This window comes from Denticeps clupeoides, chromosome 11, assembly GCF_900700375.1.
Source record: "Denticeps clupeoides chromosome 11, fDenClu1.1, whole genome shotgun sequence".
NCBI lineage: Eukaryota > Metazoa > Chordata > Actinopteri > Clupeiformes > Denticipitidae > Denticeps > Denticeps clupeoides.
The window spans coordinates 15664038-15684714 of record NC_041717.1 but is presented as its reverse complement, the minus strand read 5'-3'; the positions used below and the strand labels follow the sequence as shown (position 1 = coordinate 15684714).

Sequence of the window (20677 nt, the reverse complement as noted above, 5' to 3'; positions counted from 1 at the left end):
GGTAAGGATGGGTGGTGGGAGTCGGGCTTTGCTCAGCCTCCGCAGGAAGTAGAAACGCTTCTGGGCTTTCTTGGCAGTTGAGCTGGTGTTGGGAGCCCAGGAGAGGATCTCCTCTAGATGAATTCCATTGGTGTTCAGTGGTGAGTGGTCTCTTCGGAAGTTCTCAAACGAATTTTGACCTTACACCAGTCCATCAGTCATTGCACCTCCTCTCTGTATGCTGACTCTGTTCCTGTCTGTGCCTCATAAGTCATAAGGACGGAATCACATCCTTGACACACATATCTGTAGGGTATGCAGAGTCACACACTGAGCAGAATTTAGAATACATGAATTTAAGGGTAATTCTTTGTATTCATCCAATTAGCATCTTTTGTACTACATTTTTGATTGTGAATTCTCATCTCTGACACAATAACTCCCAGCAGTGTCCCAGTTTAAATTATGTGAACATAATCACATTAAAAATATAACATGTTTCATGAGAAGCCAACCATTTGCCTCCAGAATGGCAGATTTGGTTGAGTGTATGTTTGCCCGCAGCGTCCGGATGAGTGGACTGGCATGTCTGCGGAGCAGCCTGTTAGGGCAGGGATCGATTTGGAGCGCCGTGTGGCGTGACTAACGAGCCTCCGGACGCGCCGGGATCCAGTGTGCTCTGAGCGACCACTCCTCGGGCCGCAATTTGTCATGTGTCACCCCTTCCTGAGCGCGTGACTCAGAAATATGAGTTTCCCACTGAAGGTGTACGGAAAGAGCGGAATACGGCTCTCTCGGCCTGTGGTGACTTTGTAGTGAGACGTTAGTAGCATGGCCCTTTTACAATAATATAGCCTTTTTTTTTTTTTTTTTTTACAATATTGATATGACATTTTTCATTATATTCATTTTATTTTATAAAAACTTTGAGTGGCAGTAAGTTGGAGAATAAAAGGCAATATATAAAAATGATAATATTTAAATGTTTTGAAAAAGGATTATACAATTTATTTTGTGGGATTTTTTTTTTTTTTTTTTAGTTGCACAGATAGGGAATAGAATGCAAGAAAGGACAATATCATCATTCTAATTCTTATCTTGGTGAACATTATCATGATGAGCCATCCCAAAAATGGACCGCTCCCTGAAGTCCAACACAGAGAGAATGAAGTGGAGCTTCTTCCCGCAGGCTATACCAGCTCTCAACAACCACAACACTACATAGGACAGATACACTAATACACTCCAGCACTTTCAATCACTTCTGGATTCAGCCCCCCACTTTACTTTCACTTTACTTTGCACATTTGCACACCTTCAACCTACCTGTTACACATATTTTATGTTTAAAAACATAAAATTGTAATATTTGGTTATGTCTGCAATATTTGCATATTGGTTTCACTTGAATACTTGCAATATTTGCAATATTGATGTCTATAGCAGTCACAAAAGCATTTCACTGCATACCATACCGTTTATGACAGCGTATGTGACAAATGCAATTTTTATTTGATTTGATAGCAGTTCACTCAGTGACCTATTTTCTGAATATTGTGTCTAGAAAATGTATTCATATAATGACCGTTGAGGGAACCGCTATTAATGAGTAGTCCATGAATGCAGATCATGCCTTCTCCTTGTGGTAGGAGGACACTGAGTGGTCATCTGTGCAAACATTGGTTACAAACATTTGAACACACAGTTATCAGATAGGTACGTTTTTGAACCATGCGGTCCTTCAAATTGAAAGAATAACTTAAGCGTGCCTGGAAAGGGACACAAGGTTCCAGAGATGACGTGTGAGTGGGTGTCATTGTGGGTGGCACACATGTAGCCTGGTTGCCATTGTTCGCTAATGTGGCCGTTCTGTTGTAGGGACCAGTACGGCTCAGACTTGCTCTATTCCACCTGCTCCTGGGACAGCTTTTACTGGAGCAGCGAGCCACAATACCTCTCCATCTCCAGCGTACGCCGCTCACTGCCCAGTTTAACACACGTCTGGCAGGTACTTTTCATTTTCTTTCTTCCATTTGCTTCTTTGTACTTTTTTCATTAGAATTTCTGAATAATATGGTTCTAAAGTAAGAATTTTGCACGCCATAAGTGCGAAGAGCTCTTGCAAAATTCTGTGATTTATATTTCATTATTACAGAAGCCAAAGTCCCATTAATGGTGAAAGGAGCAGCACTTTGACTTTAATGCAAGTCCTCAGGTTAACACTTGTGGGATAATGAATGTGTGTCCTTCCACTGGCATTTCCATTTTGGACACCAGGCGCTAGGGCAGGGATTCCTGATCGCTGTGGTGTGAGAGTCTGTTTTTACCCTCTTCATAGATAGAAAACCTGTAGTATGTGCAGAATTGTCTTGGTTTTTGCTAATGTATTGATCAGTATTTTGATGTTTAGGTTTGCACTGAGCCATATAGGTTAAAGCATATGGATTATGATATGGACCGTATATGGCCTGTGTTGGTAACATTGAGTTCAAGTTCAAGTTGAGCTTTACTGTCATTTTATCTACATGTTAGACAGTACATAGTGAAACAAGGGTTCTCCGGAACCACACTGTAGGACGCTGTGGCCATACTGGGCCTGACTGCCTTGCTCAGCACTACCTGCCTCTTTAACCACGTTGCTGAGCTGTTTTTTCTCAGTGAAGCAGGCATGTTCATGTCAGGAGATCCAGAGCTGTGATTTATGCACAAGCCCAGAGGGGAGGCTTGGCTAGGAGATCTCATGGGTCACCTTCGCCCATCGATCCCTACTGCCTCTTCCCCGTTTAATTGAGCAACTTCGTTTTTCATCTATATGCTGGGAAAAAATGTCTATCCAGATCAGACAAGACTGCTGATCTTGCAGGCAGCTTTAAAGCTTTCTATGGTGGATTCCTGGTGGATTCTTTTTTATAAATCACAAAATTAGCGCCAAACCTTTTGCTGTAATGAGAGTATCACTCAAACTGTACGGACCAGGAAAACCATGTTTTGTGTCAAGTGACAATGTAACGTCTCAAAATTCGGGATTTTTTTTTTTACCTTTTCAAAGTCTTAAACTGTTTGAAAAATTCATTTGATTTTCAAGGCATTTGGAGCTCCTGCAGATTCAAGAGCTGAATAAATGGGTATGGCACATATTGCCATGATTCATTTATTTATGACTGACAGGATGCAAATGTGGGGAGCAAGAAATGTTTTGCAAGTGGCTGGGTGATAATTATTTCTTTATTTATTCTAGTGAGATTATTGATTGACTGGACACCTCATAAAACATCAGACTTAAAACATCGTTATTTAAGACTAACCTTGAAAATGCTCTTATACCTACACGAGGTGGGAAAGGGTCTTTGTCCCTCTAGTGTTCGAATTAGGTATTACACTCACCCTATCATGTTATAAGCCATTCAGGGTTTAGGTTTTCAAAAAAACGTCTTCTGTAGGAATTTTGTATGTCTCCCAAAAAAGCTATTACTGAAGTTTATAATCAGATAAATAAAGCTGTGCTGTTGTGGACAAGTGGGAGTATTTGTTTCTGCTCTTTTTCAAACACGTTATAAATTAAGCGGTTGCCCAGGGCTCCAAATTCTGAGGGTCGATGCATATTTTAGTGGTAGCACCTGGGGGAGGGCTTGGTGGTGGGGGAATTCTCAGTATATAGTTTTATTCAGCCCCATGCGAATGTCTGGCCTAAGCCCTGTGAAGGAAATTGGAAAAGACATCCTGTGAGACCATTAGCCTCAATAAAAAAAGGGCATCAGATTGAGGATTAAGTCTCTTTGTTATTATTTCTGGGCATTCACGTTTGGCCTCTGGGAAGGCGTGGGATGGCGCTGAATAAGACTGCAAATTTAAACTGTTTAAAGTATGTAGATGTTTGATGCAGGTGTGTGTGTGTGTGTGTGTGTGTGTGTGTGTATATATATATATATATATATATATACACACACAGTACAGGCCGAAAGTTTGGACACACCTTCTCATTCAATGTTTTTTCTATATTTTCATGACCATTTACGTTGGTAGATTCTCACTGAAGGTATCAAAACTATGAACAAACACGTGGAGTTCTGTACTTAACAAAAAGTGGAGACCTGGCCTCCACAGTCACCGGACCTGAACCCAATCCAGATGGTTTGGGGTGAGCTGGATCCCAACAAGTGCTAAACACCTCTGGGAACTCCTTCAAGACTGTTGGAAAAGTATTTCAGGTGACGACCTCTTGAAGCTCATCGAGAGAATGCCAAGAGTGCAAAGCAGTAATCAGAGCAAAGAAACTAGAATATAAAACATGTTTTCAGTTATTTCACGTTTTTTCGTTAAGGACATATCTACCAATAGACAAAAGTTAGACAGAATCTATCAATGTAAATGGTCATGAAAATAAAGAAACACATTGATACTTTACAGATGAAAGAATTCTTTTAGCTGGCCAATGTGATGGGGTGACCATATATACACTGATTGGAGGGACAGGGGCGGCGGCGCCACTGTCAGCAGCAGGAGAGGCTGTGCCAATGTGAGGTGACAGTGTTACAGCGCCGGTGTTAGCAGACGTGGTACCAGGGTTGATGGGAGATGACGGGAAACCCGAGCCTCCAGTAAATGTCCGTCTGCCGGATTGCAAAGTTTTTCAAATTGGAAATGGAAAGTTATCGACTGATGCCAGTATGCGTGTGTAGTGTTCGTACTTACCTTTATGTAAATAGTTTTTTCCTCACCGGCTCCATGAATGAAAGTATTTTGGCCCGTAATGTTCTAACTGTATAACAAGTGTAATAATTGCATTGTGTGTTCATTTTGTTCTGAATAACCTGCATGTTATGACATACATAACTTGCCTTGGGCATTCCTTGAGAAGGGGGCATTGATGCTTCTCAGATCGGGGATGTACATGTTGGATGTGGTTTGTCTGGGGTTTTTAAAAAGTAAAAACCCTTCGTTCTTCGTGGCCTGAGTCGCTGCAGCAGAATCTGGCAGCATGAGGCATTGCTTACCCTGGGCACGCCGCCCAGCCATCACATGGGGTACACAGAGTGGCAAAACAGCCCGATTACACTGACCCCGAAATGCTCGAAGATACCAACTTCTACCGCGCCTGGAACGGGCCGTTTGCTTTATATTCGGACAGTCTCTGATCAATTTTAACAAGTAATAAAGTCATGTTTGCTGTTACTGCCTCCTGTCGGCCCTCAGGGGTCACTCACCCCCGTCTGAGTTATGTCCGGAATCCGAAACCGAAAATAGTTCCTCGGAAATGCCTCTTTGGCTGTAGAATGCGCTCTTCTTTGTTCATTATTCGCAGTTGGCCTGCGCATGTCACTTCTTCAGCTCCCGTAATTAATCCACTTATTTAGAAGAACATTGTGTGTTGTGCCGCAGCATAATACTATTTGTTTATGCCAAAAACCTCTTTAATGTATTCATGTGGCAATTATCGCTTCATTACAGCGTCCTGTGGTCTGTGTTCCTGATGTTAACATTGTGTTCCTTCTCGGGTGGTATACCTGCGGTAAGCACTAAGATATGTTAAATTCATTTGCAATCTCGTTTTTTATCACAGAGTGATGGTTTAGACAAAGATTTTGTTAAATCCACAATGACATTCAAATAGCGTGTCAGCACTTCCTGTATACACACACACACACACACACACACACATACATTATTTACTGAGGCTTGCATAAACAGTGTGTTTTCTTTTTTTACAATGGTACTAATGTGGTGTTACTGTTGTTGAAGGAGCACTTGACATCCTCACACACACACACACACACACTGCATCTCCAGCCTGTCTGCCACGTTGCCGGTGCCCGGCCGTAACACTGATCAGACGGGACGATGGCCTCGCCCGCAGCAGAGGCGTGGAACAGCTGACAGCAGAGCTGTCACCGGGCCGGAAAGCCATTATCGGACATCTCCCTCCTCTCTTACATCACACGCACCCCACGTCTGAAGTGTAACTGTGTGTTTCGGAACATGTGGCCCAGGTGCGTACGCACGGCCGCCTATTTCCTTCTTTCGTGGTGAATTATTTATTCTCCCCTCTAAAGCTATTATCTGGGGCATCCCGCATTGCGCACATTCCACACAGTGTGTGGTAAAGTGGTCAGGTGTTTGTGGGTGTGCGTCCTGAAGCTGTGCAGGAGGTTACGAATTCACCCTGCCGTGCAGTTTTTATCGCTTGCTGACACGCCGAAGAGCAAAAACTTTTACCCAACAAACTTTGCGGTGGATCACAGATTTAAGCTTGTTTATGCAGGACCGTTGTATATCGTTTACAAATCTAATGGACAATATTCCTGGATTTTCTTTCTCTTTGGAACGCCCCCTCCCCTCCCGTGACCCCGAAACTGTTTGATGTCGATTTTTTTTTTTTTTTTTTTATATGTGCAGAGAATCTTTGTGTCTAAGGCGGGAGAAACCATTCTTTGTGTACGGGGGGGTGCACCCAACAACTTCATACAAAACAAGTACCACGTAAATAAAAGCACTGACTATTTCATATCCGGACCCTTAATAAATAATGAGCCATTCGCCCGCTGTGTGAAGTTTTAACGCGCCGAACGCCGTGGGGAGATGTTTAATGCTGGAATAAATCTGATCGCAGCCGGTGCAGGGCACCCCCGCGCCGCGGGATGGTACGTCCATAAAGTAGGCTGGTTTGGCCGAAAGTCTCGCAGCGGAAAGGAAAAATGTTCCTGCGGGGCCGGCTGTAGTCTCGCCTCTCGACTTTTAAGTTTTCGGACTGCGACACCCCCCCCCCTCTCCACATCTCCCTGCGACAGAGCGATGCTCCAGCTCGGCCGCTGAACATCCGCAGAGTCCCGCCGCGTCCAGCTCCGAAGACAGACGCAAGATGCCCGTGAAAGGGGGAGGAAGAGTGGCGTACGCAAGTAAAAAGGAAAATGTCGGAGTAAGTGCCAGTGGGGTTTTTTTTTAATTTATGCATTTATTTATTTCCTGCCTCGTTCGTGGTCTCGGCGGTTCTCCCCGCGCCCCGCCGCGTCAGACCCGCCGACCCTTTCCTCGGCGGGCGCCCCGGAGCACCGAGGCTCTGCTGGGAATGGGCGACTTTTCCCGGGGGTCAACGCTCCGGATGCCATTCACCTGTTGAGCTAATTCCACGCACGTCCTACGGTGCATCACATCGGTCCCCGCGGGATTACCGACGTCCAGATGCGCCGGGAATACGACGAGGTTTATATCTACATTATTTATCAGACGCCCTTATCCAGGGCGACTTACAACCAGTAGTTACAGGGACAGTCCCCCCCTGGAGACACTGAAGGTTAAGTGTCTTACTCAGGGACACGATGGTAGTGAGTGGGATTCGAACCTGGGTCTTCTGCTTCATAGGCGAGTGTGTTACCCACTAGGTGACCACCACCCCACCCAGAGATGATGGACCCGGCGTGGTTTCCGCCGCCTGGATGTCGCTTCATCGTAACAAATGCTTGGGACGGCTAAAGCTTTCTAACCCAGCCGAGTTGACATTTAAAACGTCACCTGTCACGGCCCTGACGCCTCAGCTGGGTTACTGTGTTCGCCTTATATTTAGAGTCCACTCAAATATTCATTAAGCCATTTCTGCCTTGTTATGCTAATTGGGACAATTTGCTCTGGTGACGGAATAGAAATGGAATATGTGTGCAGACCTTTTTTTGGTTTTTAACCCCTAACTTGCCCAGGTTCTGATGCCTGTTTAAAGGCGCAGCGTCACAGATTAAAAAATAAAAAATAAAAAACTGCATGTATTTTGCACGTTTGGTCGTAATTGTGAATAAAAAGGGGTCAAGGTCACAATATTGGTTCCCAGAAGTGTGACAGGCCGCCCTGGGCTCCCGGTTGGGCTAAATATTTTCCGCCTGTCTGGCTCGGGCTCGGCCGTGAGATTACTGCTCCTCATTATGAGCGGGGCAGGGTGCAAAGCTTGGGGTCAGAGGGGTCAGACGATGCTCGAACCCGGAGCCGTTAACACAGCTGCACAGTCCTTTTAAGCAGGTTCCTGCAGTCATTAAAAACCTGGAAAAGGCAAGGAATTTGATAAGAGAATTTTCCAGTTTTGGGATATGGAAAAAATATATAAAGCTATTGAAAAGTCAATAAAATTTGACTGACACGTGACATAGTTCATAGTACATAGTTCCCGTAAGACTGCATGTGAAACGCTTTTCTACGTTTACAACTACAACATTTAAAGCTTTTCAATGCTGGCATGAGTTTGGTAAATTTGACTTTTCTCTCACCCACTTTTTCACAGAAATTTCACAGAACATGTGCCTCATGAAAAGTCCTGGAAATTCTTTTATAAAAACCTGTAAGAACCCTGTTTAAATGCCCCAGCGGCGCTCGAACCCCTGTGTTCGGGTGGAAAGACCGCCAGCGTACTGGAAAGTTAAGAAGAAGTACGGCGCAAAACATGTGACACGTACTGTTTGGGACAGCAGGGGTGGACATGTGTGAACAAATGACAGCTTCTCAGGACGTCCCTTCACAGTAACCCCCACTGGTGGGTGGGCTCGTGTAATCTGCCAGAAGGTCGGTGGGATTTGCGCTGTTATAATCTCCCACCGCTTGGCGCATCTTTAATGAACCGTGCGGGATTGGGCCAGTCGTCCCGTCTTTCCTTGACGCCGTCTACCGCCTCGGTGTGGCCCTACGAGTTTTTCCGCTCTGTTTTGGTCGTGTGGCGTAGCAGTTCGGATTCAGCTTCAGTCAGCAGTCCCGCTGCTTTTATGCTGCGTCTTTAGTGTCCCAGAATCGCCGCCGCGCTCCCTGTAGTCTCACGGCGATTTATGGAGAACGTTCGCCTTGCGGGGTGCATCTGCAAACATGAGTGCGATGCGTCCGATTCGGATTGACACAAAGCAGGCTTGTCGCATAATTGCAAGTGTTAAAGGGGTGGTAGTAGCCTAGTGGGTAACACACTTGCCCATGAAGCAGAAGACCCAGGTTCAAATCCCACTTACTACCATTAAGAGCACGACACTTAACCCTAAGTGTCTCCAGGGGGGGACTGTCCCTGTAACTACTGATTGTAAGTCGCTCTGGATAAGGACGTCTGGTAAATGCTGTAAATGTAAATGTTAAAGAAAAAAAAAAAAGTTGTCGATGATTTTATACCTTCCAGGTCACCTAATGATGCAGCACCTTGATGGCAGTTCCCCCGAGCTGATTGCTCACTTCCACTTGTCATAGAGAAGAACAATGGCGCTTCCCTTTGGCCCGTTTCATTTTAAACCCCGTAACAGTTCCTGTCTCGTGTTTATTTGCGTTGTCTGCGTTGTTATGAGTGTAGTTCCGCAGGGGTTTGCCGTTACCGCTCGTGCTGTGTGCGGTATTACGTGTTCCGCCATGCGGATGGGTTTATCTGGGTTTAATCGTGTGAAGGAGTGTCCGCTCTTGGCTTCCCGGGAAGTTTCTGTGATTGCCTGAGGGCAACGTTAATACGTTATTAAATGTATGGAAAGAATAATTATTTTGCAGTTACGCCTAGCGTAATTAAAAAGATATGAAATTGAGGGGATTTCATCCTGAGTATATTTATTTCATTTATTACTGAAACTGGGTCCTGAATATCTCACTCCGCCAATCGGCCACAACATAGTTCACTTTATTCCAAAGTAAAGGGTGTCATTTTTTGACTAGAAAAAAAAATGTACATCGTTCATAGATACAAGCCGTGTATCTGGTGTCCATGACAGAAGTAAATTTCACAGACTGATAAAATTTTATTTATTTTTTTTAAATAATCACTGCAGCTCAGTCACATGGTTTAAGTTGTTATTTCCCCTGCGAGCGTGACTAATGAGAAAAATCTCTTATCTCAAGAACTCCAGGATGGGGACGCTTTGCAGATAACTTCCTTTGTTGCCTTTCCTCTGTTTTTTTTTTTTTTGGCCACACCCTTGAGTTCAGAGTGCTGCTGAAGACCCGTCTGGATCTTACACCCAGTTAGCAAAGGTAACCGTAAAATGCACTGTGGCGCTGTCTCTTGGTGTTTTATGAAACTGTACGAATCCCCCGGTGCTGTCTGGTTTTATTTTGCTCGCGGCTGTGTCAAACGACCAAGAAGTCGGGACGTCCGTGCGCTTCCTCCGAACCAAAGGCAGAACAATTCACGGATCCCAGGCAGCCGATGGAGACGTCCACACAGTGAAGGGCTGGCCGAGGGGAGGGGTGAAATGATGCCCCCCTCCCCGGTGTTTGAAGCAGACATTGCTGTCCATGCAAGTGGATTTTGGGCCTGGCCTGGATTTTTTCTGTTTGCATCTCGCAATCTTGTGCCAATCCTAAGGAAGAAAAGATGCTGTGTTCAACAATGTCAGGAAGGTGTGGTACTTCAGATAGCTCCTCCATGAACTGACTGACTATATTATTTATATATATATATATATACACACACACACACACACAAATTCTGTGTATCTTGCAATTGACTTGTTTCCTTTTATATGAATCATGTTCCATTACATCAAACAGGCCTTGTAGGCAGAAGGAATTCAGTGTTGTGGAGAAAATGAGTCATTTTCCCCATCGGAGTGTTGAGCTCAGACTGGATAAGAGGAGCAGTGGAGAGGGCCGGGGACCTGGGCCCGTCTATGCCCTCAAATTAGAAAGGTCACCACTCGCAGGCCCGCCTTGTTTACATGCTGAAACAAAAGGGAGAAGAAAAAGTGTTCCAGTGGAAGTAGCGGTCTCGCCCGGGGGAGTCGCGGTGTGATGAAGGACTCCCGCATTAAAACAACGTTTATTAAAGATGAAGTGAGTTATTAAAGTTTGTAATGACTGGAGAGCAGATGGCCGTTGGCGCGAAGTCTTCTCTTTGTTTAAATCTGCCGTGATTGTCTTTTAATGAGCCTGGGAATTAGGCTCTGGAAATATATAAGCCTATAAATGGCGCCTTTGTTGGATGCACTTGAAGCCCCGGTCCCTCGTGAGCTGCTTGCCGCAAATAAAACCAGCTCCGAAAAACCCGTCCGCCTTAATGCACCCCGGTCAGATACTGAGCTCTGCCTGTAGTGTGTACTTAGCTACGAGGTGTTTACTGCGTGCCACGTGTTCAGCTGGTCTCCTGCTAAATGAAACCCTCGTGTTTTGTTCGCGGGCCCGACGTTTGGTTCTCGCGCGCACCAGTCCGCATCTCAATTTTGGATCAATAAGTGCCCCCCGCTCCCGCTCCCATTGAGTCGGTGCCGCATTCAGGCTCTGAAACGTGCTGAATCGGGGAAGAGGAAGCGCTCAGCTGTTGCCTAGGTACTACGCTGTCGGCTGGAGGGAGACGAGTCTCGAGTGTCTGTCATATTACCTTTCAGCCAGGCTGCGAGCGGAGGCACCCGATTGGCTAGTTCTGTAGGACCGCTTCCTGCCTAGCAGGCTGTAAAGCATTGTGGGAGAAGTGCAGGTGTATGTGGAACAGGGTCGTACGAACAGGGTTTTGTCTCTCTGACGTGGTCCGCCCTTCTCTTTCGACCGGGAGGACTTGTACGTGGATCGTTTTCACGTTTGTGCACGGATGACTGGGGCATGGAGGCTTGTGGATTTCTGCTGCCCGGCTCTCACTGAAGAAGCCTGTGTTTACATGTCAGAGCCAAACTAGGATGGCTGTGAGGTACCACAAACAGGTGAGCAGAAAATTTCAGCACTTCCCAGCATGCACCTCTTCCCTTCAGCAGTGCAAAAAGAAGCCAAAATATCACGTCCATCTGAAAGTAAGATGAGAAAGCTGCCTCAGTTCTTGGGACTCATAACGCGAGGCAACCCCATTTTTAAATGCACGGTAACAGATGAATGCCACACTGTTTACAGAAATAAAACATAATTTGCATTCAAATGGCTTAAGGACCACAAATAAGATACTTGCTACTGTGAAGATTTTAAACGTGCATGACTAAAGGGCTTTTTTTTTTCCTTATTGTGACGTTAAAAGTAATTACCGTTTGTGGGATGCGTTCTGTTCTTGTTCTCTTTTTATCGAGATTATTAGAGCATGAGTCTTCTTGTTCTTTTTTTTTTTGAGATTATGAGTTGATTCATCTAATCAGATCGTCTTTGTTCTTGTTGAAAAAATGTTTTGAGGCTTTTGAGTGATAAGAGGCAAATTATTTTGCATGCATTTGACATACATGCATAAGTCATTTACAAATACTTGCTGAAATTTTATAAAACTGCTGTTCAGTAGACAGTAAAACCGTGCTGAAGATCAACACAATAAAAGCTAACACAAACTCCGTTATTGTTCTGGAAAACATGGCCCCTTTCTCCGAATCCCATGAATTGTTTTCCCACAGTGGGGGCCGTACCATGTAGTTATTGTGTGCGGAAGACAAGGCCCTTTAATCACACAGTAATGCTCACGTCACCAGCTAAAGACTGGGAATCAGTGGGGGAAAGAAATGCTCCTCCTTCATATTTCACTCATCCATTATGTGGAGGCCTCTGAACCCATATTCATGCAAATGAAGTGCACGGTGTGAGAAATGCTAATGGGAGCGAGGGCCCGGCTGCTTGGCATTCTTGGAATTATTTACGAAGCCCCCTTCATTCACGTCCCGTATGTGAGGTTTGTATTTGGGACATGCCATTTGTCCCATTTAATTGGATTTAACCCATCATGTGGGACCAGGACCGCCCATGCATCGGTGCTTGTTACTTGCGTGCAACTTGATCATGCCAGGGTAACACCAGCCGTCTGAGCTGGTAAGGAATCCTCTAAATATAACGTACGGCCTCTCTGCTTTCACAATCCTCATTGCGTTTCTGTGTAAACAGGACTTATGTCATATTTGAGGTGGATGTGTTTTATTAATATCCTTCGGATTGACGTTGGCTGCCTTGTTGAGGAGCATCTTCTGTTTCACAATCACTCCTCATGTTGCCCCACCCTGTTTTCAGTTGGTAGCTCTTGAACTGTGTTTGTGTGGTGTCAGTTTTTGGAGCCATGAAGGTTGGTGTGGTGTGCAATGCTCTGGAATCTTGGTGCTCGTGATGCTGAGGCTCTCCATGTACGCCCACTTCTCCTGACCACTCTTTTTACACATAAGGCCCACACCTCTCACTGTGTGCCCTGAGTGGCTCATACAGTTGAGAAACAAATCAAACCGAAGGTAAATTCCGACTGTGAAATCCTCCCTCGCACGCTGTGTGTTGAAAGAATTGGGGATTTGGCTTGAAAACCCATGTCTGACCCAGTTTGCTTGTATCACGAGCACTGGCTGCTCTTTAATCTTCCTGGTTGGACCACTGTGGACATTCAGGGGGTCTCTTAAGGCTAATTATGTTACAGTGGGAGCTCTTGGGTGACAGGTATGGGGTATATGGAGTTGAGTTTCCTACCAAAACAGATTGTTTATGCGGTTAAACGGACACTTCCTCTCCCATTCAGGTCGTGACAGACGCAGTGTGGTAATTTTTGGGCATAGTGGCATTACTATTTCCAGGTTCCGTGTTGGCGTATGCATATTACTTTACAGCAGGCAACGCCAGCAACCTGTTCCTGATATTATTTTCATTGCGTGGCTGGAATGCCAGGCTGACATTCTCGGCAAGTAACGTGTCTGCACTATTCTGCAGCTGGACAGGTATTATTAGAGTAACAGTGGTGGGTAAAGAATGTGACTTTTCACTCTCTCTCTCTCTCTCTCTCTCTCTCTTTTTTTTTTTTGGCTCTACCAAGGTTTTTATGCCTGGCGAGGACTTTGTGATTTATCATGAGGTAAAAATAGTCATCTCCATTTGCATCTTGAACCGGACAAAGAAACAGTGATTCTGCAGTGTGACTCCCAAACATTCTGAAAATATATATATAGAAGCAGTAGACTTAACATACATAAATCATTTCAGGTTTCAAGGCAATCAACAATGAATACGAATTGTGAAGACAAGTAGAGTGAAGTGATTGTCACATGTGATACACAGCAGCACAGAGCACAGTGCACACAGTGAAATTTGTCCTTTGCTCAGTGTCACCTCAGTGGCACCTTGGCGGATCGGGATTCGAACCGGCAACCTTCTGATTACGGGGCCGCTTCCTTAACCGCTAGGCCACCACTGCTCCACTTGTTGATGCGCGATGCACGTAAATACAATTCACAAATTTGAATGGTTTATAGAGTTGGGCTTTTTTATTCAATCATGCTATGCTAAATGCTATAGTTTTTTTTCAAGTTTGAAGCCTCCTTCTGGACTGACAATATTGGTCATACCTAGAGAAATTACCAAATGTAGCCTAATGGGTAACATACTCACCTATGAACAAGAAGACCCAGGTTCAAATCGCACTTACTACCATTGTGTCCCTGAGCAAGACACTTAACCCTAAGTTGCTCCAGGGGGGGACTGTCCCTTGTAACTACTAATTGTAAGTCGCTCTGGATAAGGGCGTCTTATAAATGCCGTAAATGTAAATGAATAAGCATAGTGTAATTAAAAAAAAATTTATTCTCTAAAGCTCCCTCTATTTGTATCATACAAATACCTGGTACTTCAGTGGCCTTATGGGTTTGACAGAAAGTCCACTTTCAGTAGAATTGCCCAGATATAGTTTTATCTGGTATACGGTTATGTTACATGTTGATGTATCTGTAAAAAGTTTACATGTAGGCATCAAATCAACAACGAGGGGTGTGTTGACATAGCTGCAATAAATATGACCGAATGGCCAACACATTTTGGAAAAAGGATTTGCAGACAAATAAATAATCACAATACAGTTTAACAAACTAATCACACATTTTGTTAAGACTGAATCACATTGAATTCTTTGCAGAATTAGCAATTAATATATTTTTTTAACTGATTGACTGCCCTAGTTTCAATTCAAACACAATTAATACATTGTGATGTCAATCATAAGCAAAAATAAAATCCTGCGCTCATTCTGTTTGCTGCACCTGTACAAAGCCACAATCCGTTGGGAGCCGTTCATCCAAGTCTACGCCCTGACGTAGATCCGTCTTGCTTGGTGGATACCTGTCACACAGGATGACAACTCGGGTCACGTGTCACTCACCACTGGGGAACGTAGGACAACGGGCGCTTCATTTAGTCCAGAATCATCGGAAAGACCCTCTCCGAGTGCATCGACCACCACTCCACCGGGACTCTGAGTCAGCAGCCGGCGTTCTGATGCTCTGCGTCACCCATGCACCACTGCAACCGCGGTTTTAGATCCCGTCTTATCATTCCGAAATTGCTCAGGAGGGATTCAGGCAATATATCCGATCGAGCTCCAGTACATCTGTTCCCCTCCCCAAGCAGGATGCTGTGGCACTAATTCTTTTTTTCAAGATCTGTCTTTGGTTTTAAATAATTGGACAAGTGCACTGGATCCATGCTGAGAAGAGCGGTAGGATATTTATGGCATTATTGTGGCATCTTATCTGTGAATTTTATTTGTTATTGTCTGATCGACATTTTGTTACAAACAACTCAATAATTCAATGGACGTCTCTGTAGTCTATTAATTTGCAATTGGAAGAGAAACTTTTCTCAAAGTTTTTGCCTGCTGAGTATTTAGTAGGAGTTGTGGTTTCTTGTCTCAGTTCATAACAATTTTTGCCTTGAAAAGAACAGTAGATGTTAGAATCTACAGAACCAGCATGATCTTGAACAAATGTTAATTGTGGGGGACCAAAACTGTTATTCCATAGTCTATGGTTTAAAGAGGACAAATTGTATAGAAAGTCTATGACTGTAGTTACAGTATGCCGATCACTGGCAAGTATTTGTTAATATAATAACCACAGTCATCATATTCATACAATGACAGACTTCTACAGATTAAGATGGGACAAAGGTTTTGAAAACCATTTTTTGAAGTCCAAGTAGAATTCTGTTTTTCAGCTGTCCCTCGCAGACTTCATTCACAAATTAAAGTTTTTAAAATCTTTCTGAGTTGTTTAGAGATTATATGTATGTTTAGACCTTTGTATTTTAAATTAGAGGAACTGGAACAGGATATTTCATCTCTCAAGGTGACCTTTGCAAAATGGTTTTTAAAATAACCAAAGCAATTTTCTGACAATCACACACTTCCATTTATTTATTTATGAGCCCATGGTTGACGTGCTAAATATTTCAGCATGTATGAAGAAAATAACTTTTCAATAAGGTATGCAGAGTGTTCCAGAGTAATCTGCAGCTGACCCCAGAACCCCTACATCCACTCAATAAATCCATTTATAAAAATACTTTTTCCTATTGGCAATTAATCATAACCTTTTAATATTGTCAGAGTTATTTTTATGAATTAATTTATTTACATTTTTTATTAATCATTTAGTGCATATGAATATACATTCTTTAAAATTATAATGTAATTTTATTATTGTTATATTTGAATTAATAAGCACCCCGTTGTAAGATGGAGATTTACTTGATTTCATACAAATTCACACCATAGCATGCTACTTTTTAAATACTGAAGTGATCCATCATAGATGAGCATGTCTGGACCCATATAACATCAAAAAGGTTTCTTATTGGAAGCCCGACTGAACCCCAAATCCCCGAGTCTTTTCCATCATAAGAAGGAATGCAGCAGCCTGGTCCTAAACATGCGTTACAGAGCTGCCTCAGCACCCTGTGTGAGCACAGTCAGGGCTCTGGACTGGAGGGATATTTGGTGGTTTTCTTCTCTGTGTTTAACTCTTCTTCAGCACTATCAGGCCTTCAGACACTAACAGGCCTTCTCACTGTTTCTCGCTCCTTGTGTGATGGTGCTTAATGTTTAAATGACACATTTCTTTCTGTGAGGTTGACTGCTGGACAAGCCCCATTGTGCTTCGCATACACTTGCACAGTCTTATGTGTTATTGGGCAGAGGGGGTTCTGATTTGTCTGGGAATAAAGGAAAAATATGAGTATTTGTGGTGATAAAATTAGGTCTGCTGTATGTGTGTGTGTGTGTGTGTGTGTGTGTGTGTGTGTGTGTGTGTGTGTGTGTGTTTTCACCCGGCATGGGATTGCCTCCAGCTTCCCTACAACCCTGACCTCAATAAACAAGTTCATGGAACGGATGGATGGATGGATGGACGAATGCATGAAGCAGTCTTGTTTTCTTTAACAGTAAACCAGAGGGTCTGGAAAGGACTTTAATGTTGAGGTCACACCTTGAGCTCAGGCGCTGCTGAATTCCGGGAATTGTTCGAATTGAGCCCAGACTGGGGTGGTGTTATCCAGATGCCTGTCAGTTTGAGGGAGCCTGCAGCTGGTTTTTGAGATATTACGCACCTTTTAATGAAACAGAGCATCTGTGTCTTTTGTGTTTTCTCTCCGAAGGTATAAACTGGGCTATAAGTGGGTACTAGCTGTGCAATAGATGTGTAATAGGTTTGTAGTAGGTGCGATTTGTATTTGTCAGGTATGTTCCTTAGCATTTCAATCCCCCTTAAAACAATGTGTTAAAGGAGAGATGCCTGTAGGCATGACGACAAAGTCACAGGTTCAAACCCCACTAACTACCAATGTGTCCCTGAGGGGGACTGTCCCTGTAACTACTGATTAGAAGTCGCTCTGGATAAGGGCGTCTGGTAAATGCTGTAAAATGTAAATGATCAGCGCTTTAATTCTGATGGGTGAACTGATGAATGTCAAATACACCATGTGGCTGATCGTAGAGCAAATTTCTCATTTATGACCAAATTATGAAATGAAGTGATTTCACCTGAGGCTGATACCGTCGCTTTACTGTTTTTACTCATGGAAAATCAGTTTGCTTTCACATGAGATGATGTTCAACGGGAGTGAGGAAGCGGCGTGCCTGGAGTTCGTCTTCGGCTGGATGTTTGGAGTGCTCGCTGCGGTGCTGAGCGGACGTAGAAGCCGCCCCTCAGTTTTGTGTGCTGCTGTGTGTTCATGCATGTGTGCGTATGTGTGTGTAAATGTAGGCCAGTGTTGTATTAGAATTACATAAGCGGGCGGGCGCTTGGCGGGGAAATGGAAGATCCGCGCGGACGCCGGCGCGTCCTCCACGCCGAGCAGCATGAAGACGACGCTGCGCCGAAAGTGGGCACGTGCTGCCAGAGCACTCAGGACTCTCCGAGGCGACGTGAGTTTTTATTTTTAGCACCCCCCCCCTCCCCCAAGGGCTCCCTAATCCTCTCCGCCGTGGCGCTTAATTGGATCGGAGGTCGAGAGGCAGAGAGATGAACCTGGACGGGCCGCCGTTCGGCTGCTGCTGCGCGCGGTTCCGTTGGCACCGGCCATGGAGGCCACGCGGGGCGGCATGGGTGGAGGTTCGGGGGGAGACGGAGCCGCTGAAGAACAGCTTCATCATCCTCCACTCCCCCGGCTGGAACGTCTCCTGCCTGCTCCAACTGGTGGGGATAAAGCTCCTCCGTCACCCCACACCCATTGCGTCCCGGAGATCTGCCCTGCCACCGTACCTGTGTGTGTGTCAGTCGTTTTTCTGTATGTATGAAGCTCTGTGCGCGTTGGGAAGTTTGGGAGAAAGTCGGGTTTCCGGTGGGCAGTTTAGGGGTGGACCAGGCTGACGTGGCGGTGCGCCCAGGCAAACCTGCAGCAGTTGTTCTGGCCACATTTCCCTTATATTTGACCTTTTGCTAAATGTCCTTCCCATAATCCTGTGCACAGTTCGGTAAAATACAGTGCGTTTGGAGCAAAGGCTCTGCTGTGCTGCAACGTTCTGTCCCATTTTCCCACACAGTCTGCTTGGACTTTGAACGGTGTGTGTGTGTGTGTGTGTGTGTGTGTGTGTGTGTGTTGGCTCTCTCTCCTATTTGTTTTATTTGGGATTATTTCAGTTTTCATTTTCTCTGAGTGAGCAGGTGTGTGTTGACCCTCAGGTGTATGTTGTTTTTTGTGTGTGTGTGTAGATACAGTCGGTTGCGTAACATTTGATGTTTGGACACTCTCTGCAGACACTCTGCTGACTCTCCACGCTTCGAGAGACACTCACACCACCATGCATTAGAACATGGCGAGTGTTGGAGCACGGTGGGGGTCGTGTGTGTTTCTGTGTGGTTCCAGGACTTGTCTGGCCAGCTAGGATTGATCCATATGCTGTCGACCCACCACCCACCCCACACAGATTCTGTAGAAGAAGAAATGTAGAAGATAGCAGAGCATTGAAGTGAAGTTAGTTTTGTCTTTATGCCATTTTTGCCACTTATAATGGTCAGTTGTAAAGGTCCACAGGACCAATTTAATAGTGGCATGTCTTCTTATTATGTATTTTAATCTGAATAGTCCACAAACTTTATGTTAAAAGACATCAGACATCGTGTTTTTTTTTCCTCTTGTCTGTCTCCTTCCCCCTGGGCAGTTTTGCTGTTCTTCTGTTGTGCCGTCTGCCGTTCAGTGACTGTTGACTATTTGTCTCTTTGCTAAAGGTCTGTCCCTTTGCTACATATTTGTCTGGATTGTGTGTGTGTCTGGGGTCTGCGAGGCAACGTGGGTCATTGACCTTGTGAGGTGTCTGCTGGTTCAGTCCCAGTGGAACAGGGCCAAGACTCGGTGCTCCTGCACTTTCTCCTAAAAATACTTTTTTTTTTCAGTGAACTCCACCAGGCATGAATGTGTGTGTGTGTGTGTGTGTGTGTGTGTGTGTGTGTGTGTGTGTGTGTGTGTGTGTGTGTGTGTGCGCATATGGAAACCCCATCTGGTTCATGGGATGAGCTGTAACCTGGAGATGGCAGCATTGCTGGGACGTGTTAATTCATGCTGAGTGGATTCCGATTCTGCAAGTGTGACGTTTCTATTTTTCACCCTTTTCTTCTTGGCCAATCACAACTCACCAGTTCCTGGATTTATTGAGAGAGCTGAGCCAAGGCGTGATGTCTCCTATCAGTCCTGTCAGCCAACTTACTTCAATTGATTCATGATTTAGATCAGTTTTATTACTTGATGTTCTCACAATAATTTGAACCATATTTCACAAAATTAGACCATCATCTTTGGTGTCTGCTATAATCATGAAGACCATGATTTTGCAGTGTAGCAGATTTATTCATATTTGATAACACTTAACACAAATGTGGGTTGTGAAGTTGCTGGCTGCTCCATATGCCTGAAAATTAGATGTAGAACATGGTCGGAGCATGATGCATATGATATGAGGAGCTTTTATGCTCATATTCAGAGTTCTCTAGACTGAGGACCATTTCACACATACAAAAAACCTGGAGGTCTTCTTTTTTTGCACTCTGACCTTTTCACCTGTAGAGCTAGAATCAGATGGAATCAGATCAGATTAGAAAGGCCATTATTTCTGAGCTGTTGAAAAGTGGTTGTGAAACACTGCAGCACAGCACACGAAATGTGTCCTCTGCTTTGAACCATCACCCTTGGTGAGCAGTGGGCAGCCATGACAGGCGCCCGGGGAGCAGCGTGTGGGGACGGTGCTTCACTCGGTGGCACCTTGGCGGATCGGCAACCTTCAGCAAACAAACGCATGCATGCAAGACCGTAGCATGTACATCGTGCACTTAAAAGAAGCATGAACACAATGGATTGAAAGCGAGAGAATGTATGTGTGTGTTGATCGCTGCGTGTGTATATTGCAAAACCTTGGCAACCTTTTAACACTTTCCATAAAAGAGAAAGCACAGAGAGCCGCGAATTCTTTTTGACATATTATAAAATGAAGATAACACTGCATATTATTTTTACTTTTATGCTATATACTAGGCTAGCGTGTTGCTTGTGAAATGTTATTTATGCAAAGAAAATGTGTTTT

General features: G+C 44.5%; 1 protein-coding gene across 13 annotated transcripts in view; it reads left to right on the top strand.

The window, feature by feature from the left end:
* The window catches only part of tjp2b (tight junction protein 2b (zona occludens 2)), a 57577-nt gene that overhangs the window by 16721 nt on the left and 20179 nt on the right, over positions 1 to 20677 (top strand). For 4 of the 13 annotated variants that reach the window (XM_028995058.1, XM_028995057.1, XM_028995050.1 and 1 more), the window contains one exon: positions 1858 to 1987. The exons of 4 other annotated variants lie outside the window; for them this stretch is intronic. Coding sequence is in view for 5 of the 9 variants with exons in the window: in XM_028995050.1 (XP_028850883.1) it covers positions 1858 to 1987 (130 nt within the window). In the remaining 4 variants the exon portion in view is untranslated. Of the gene's footprint in view, positions 1 to 1857; positions 1988 to 6636; positions 6893 to 11311; positions 11604 to 12419; positions 12542 to 17734; positions 18029 to 18114; positions 18300 to 20677 lie in introns of those variants that run through there. 5 more of the 13 variants (XM_028995055.1, XM_028995056.1, XM_028995060.1 and 2 more) reach the window with 5 other exon arrangements.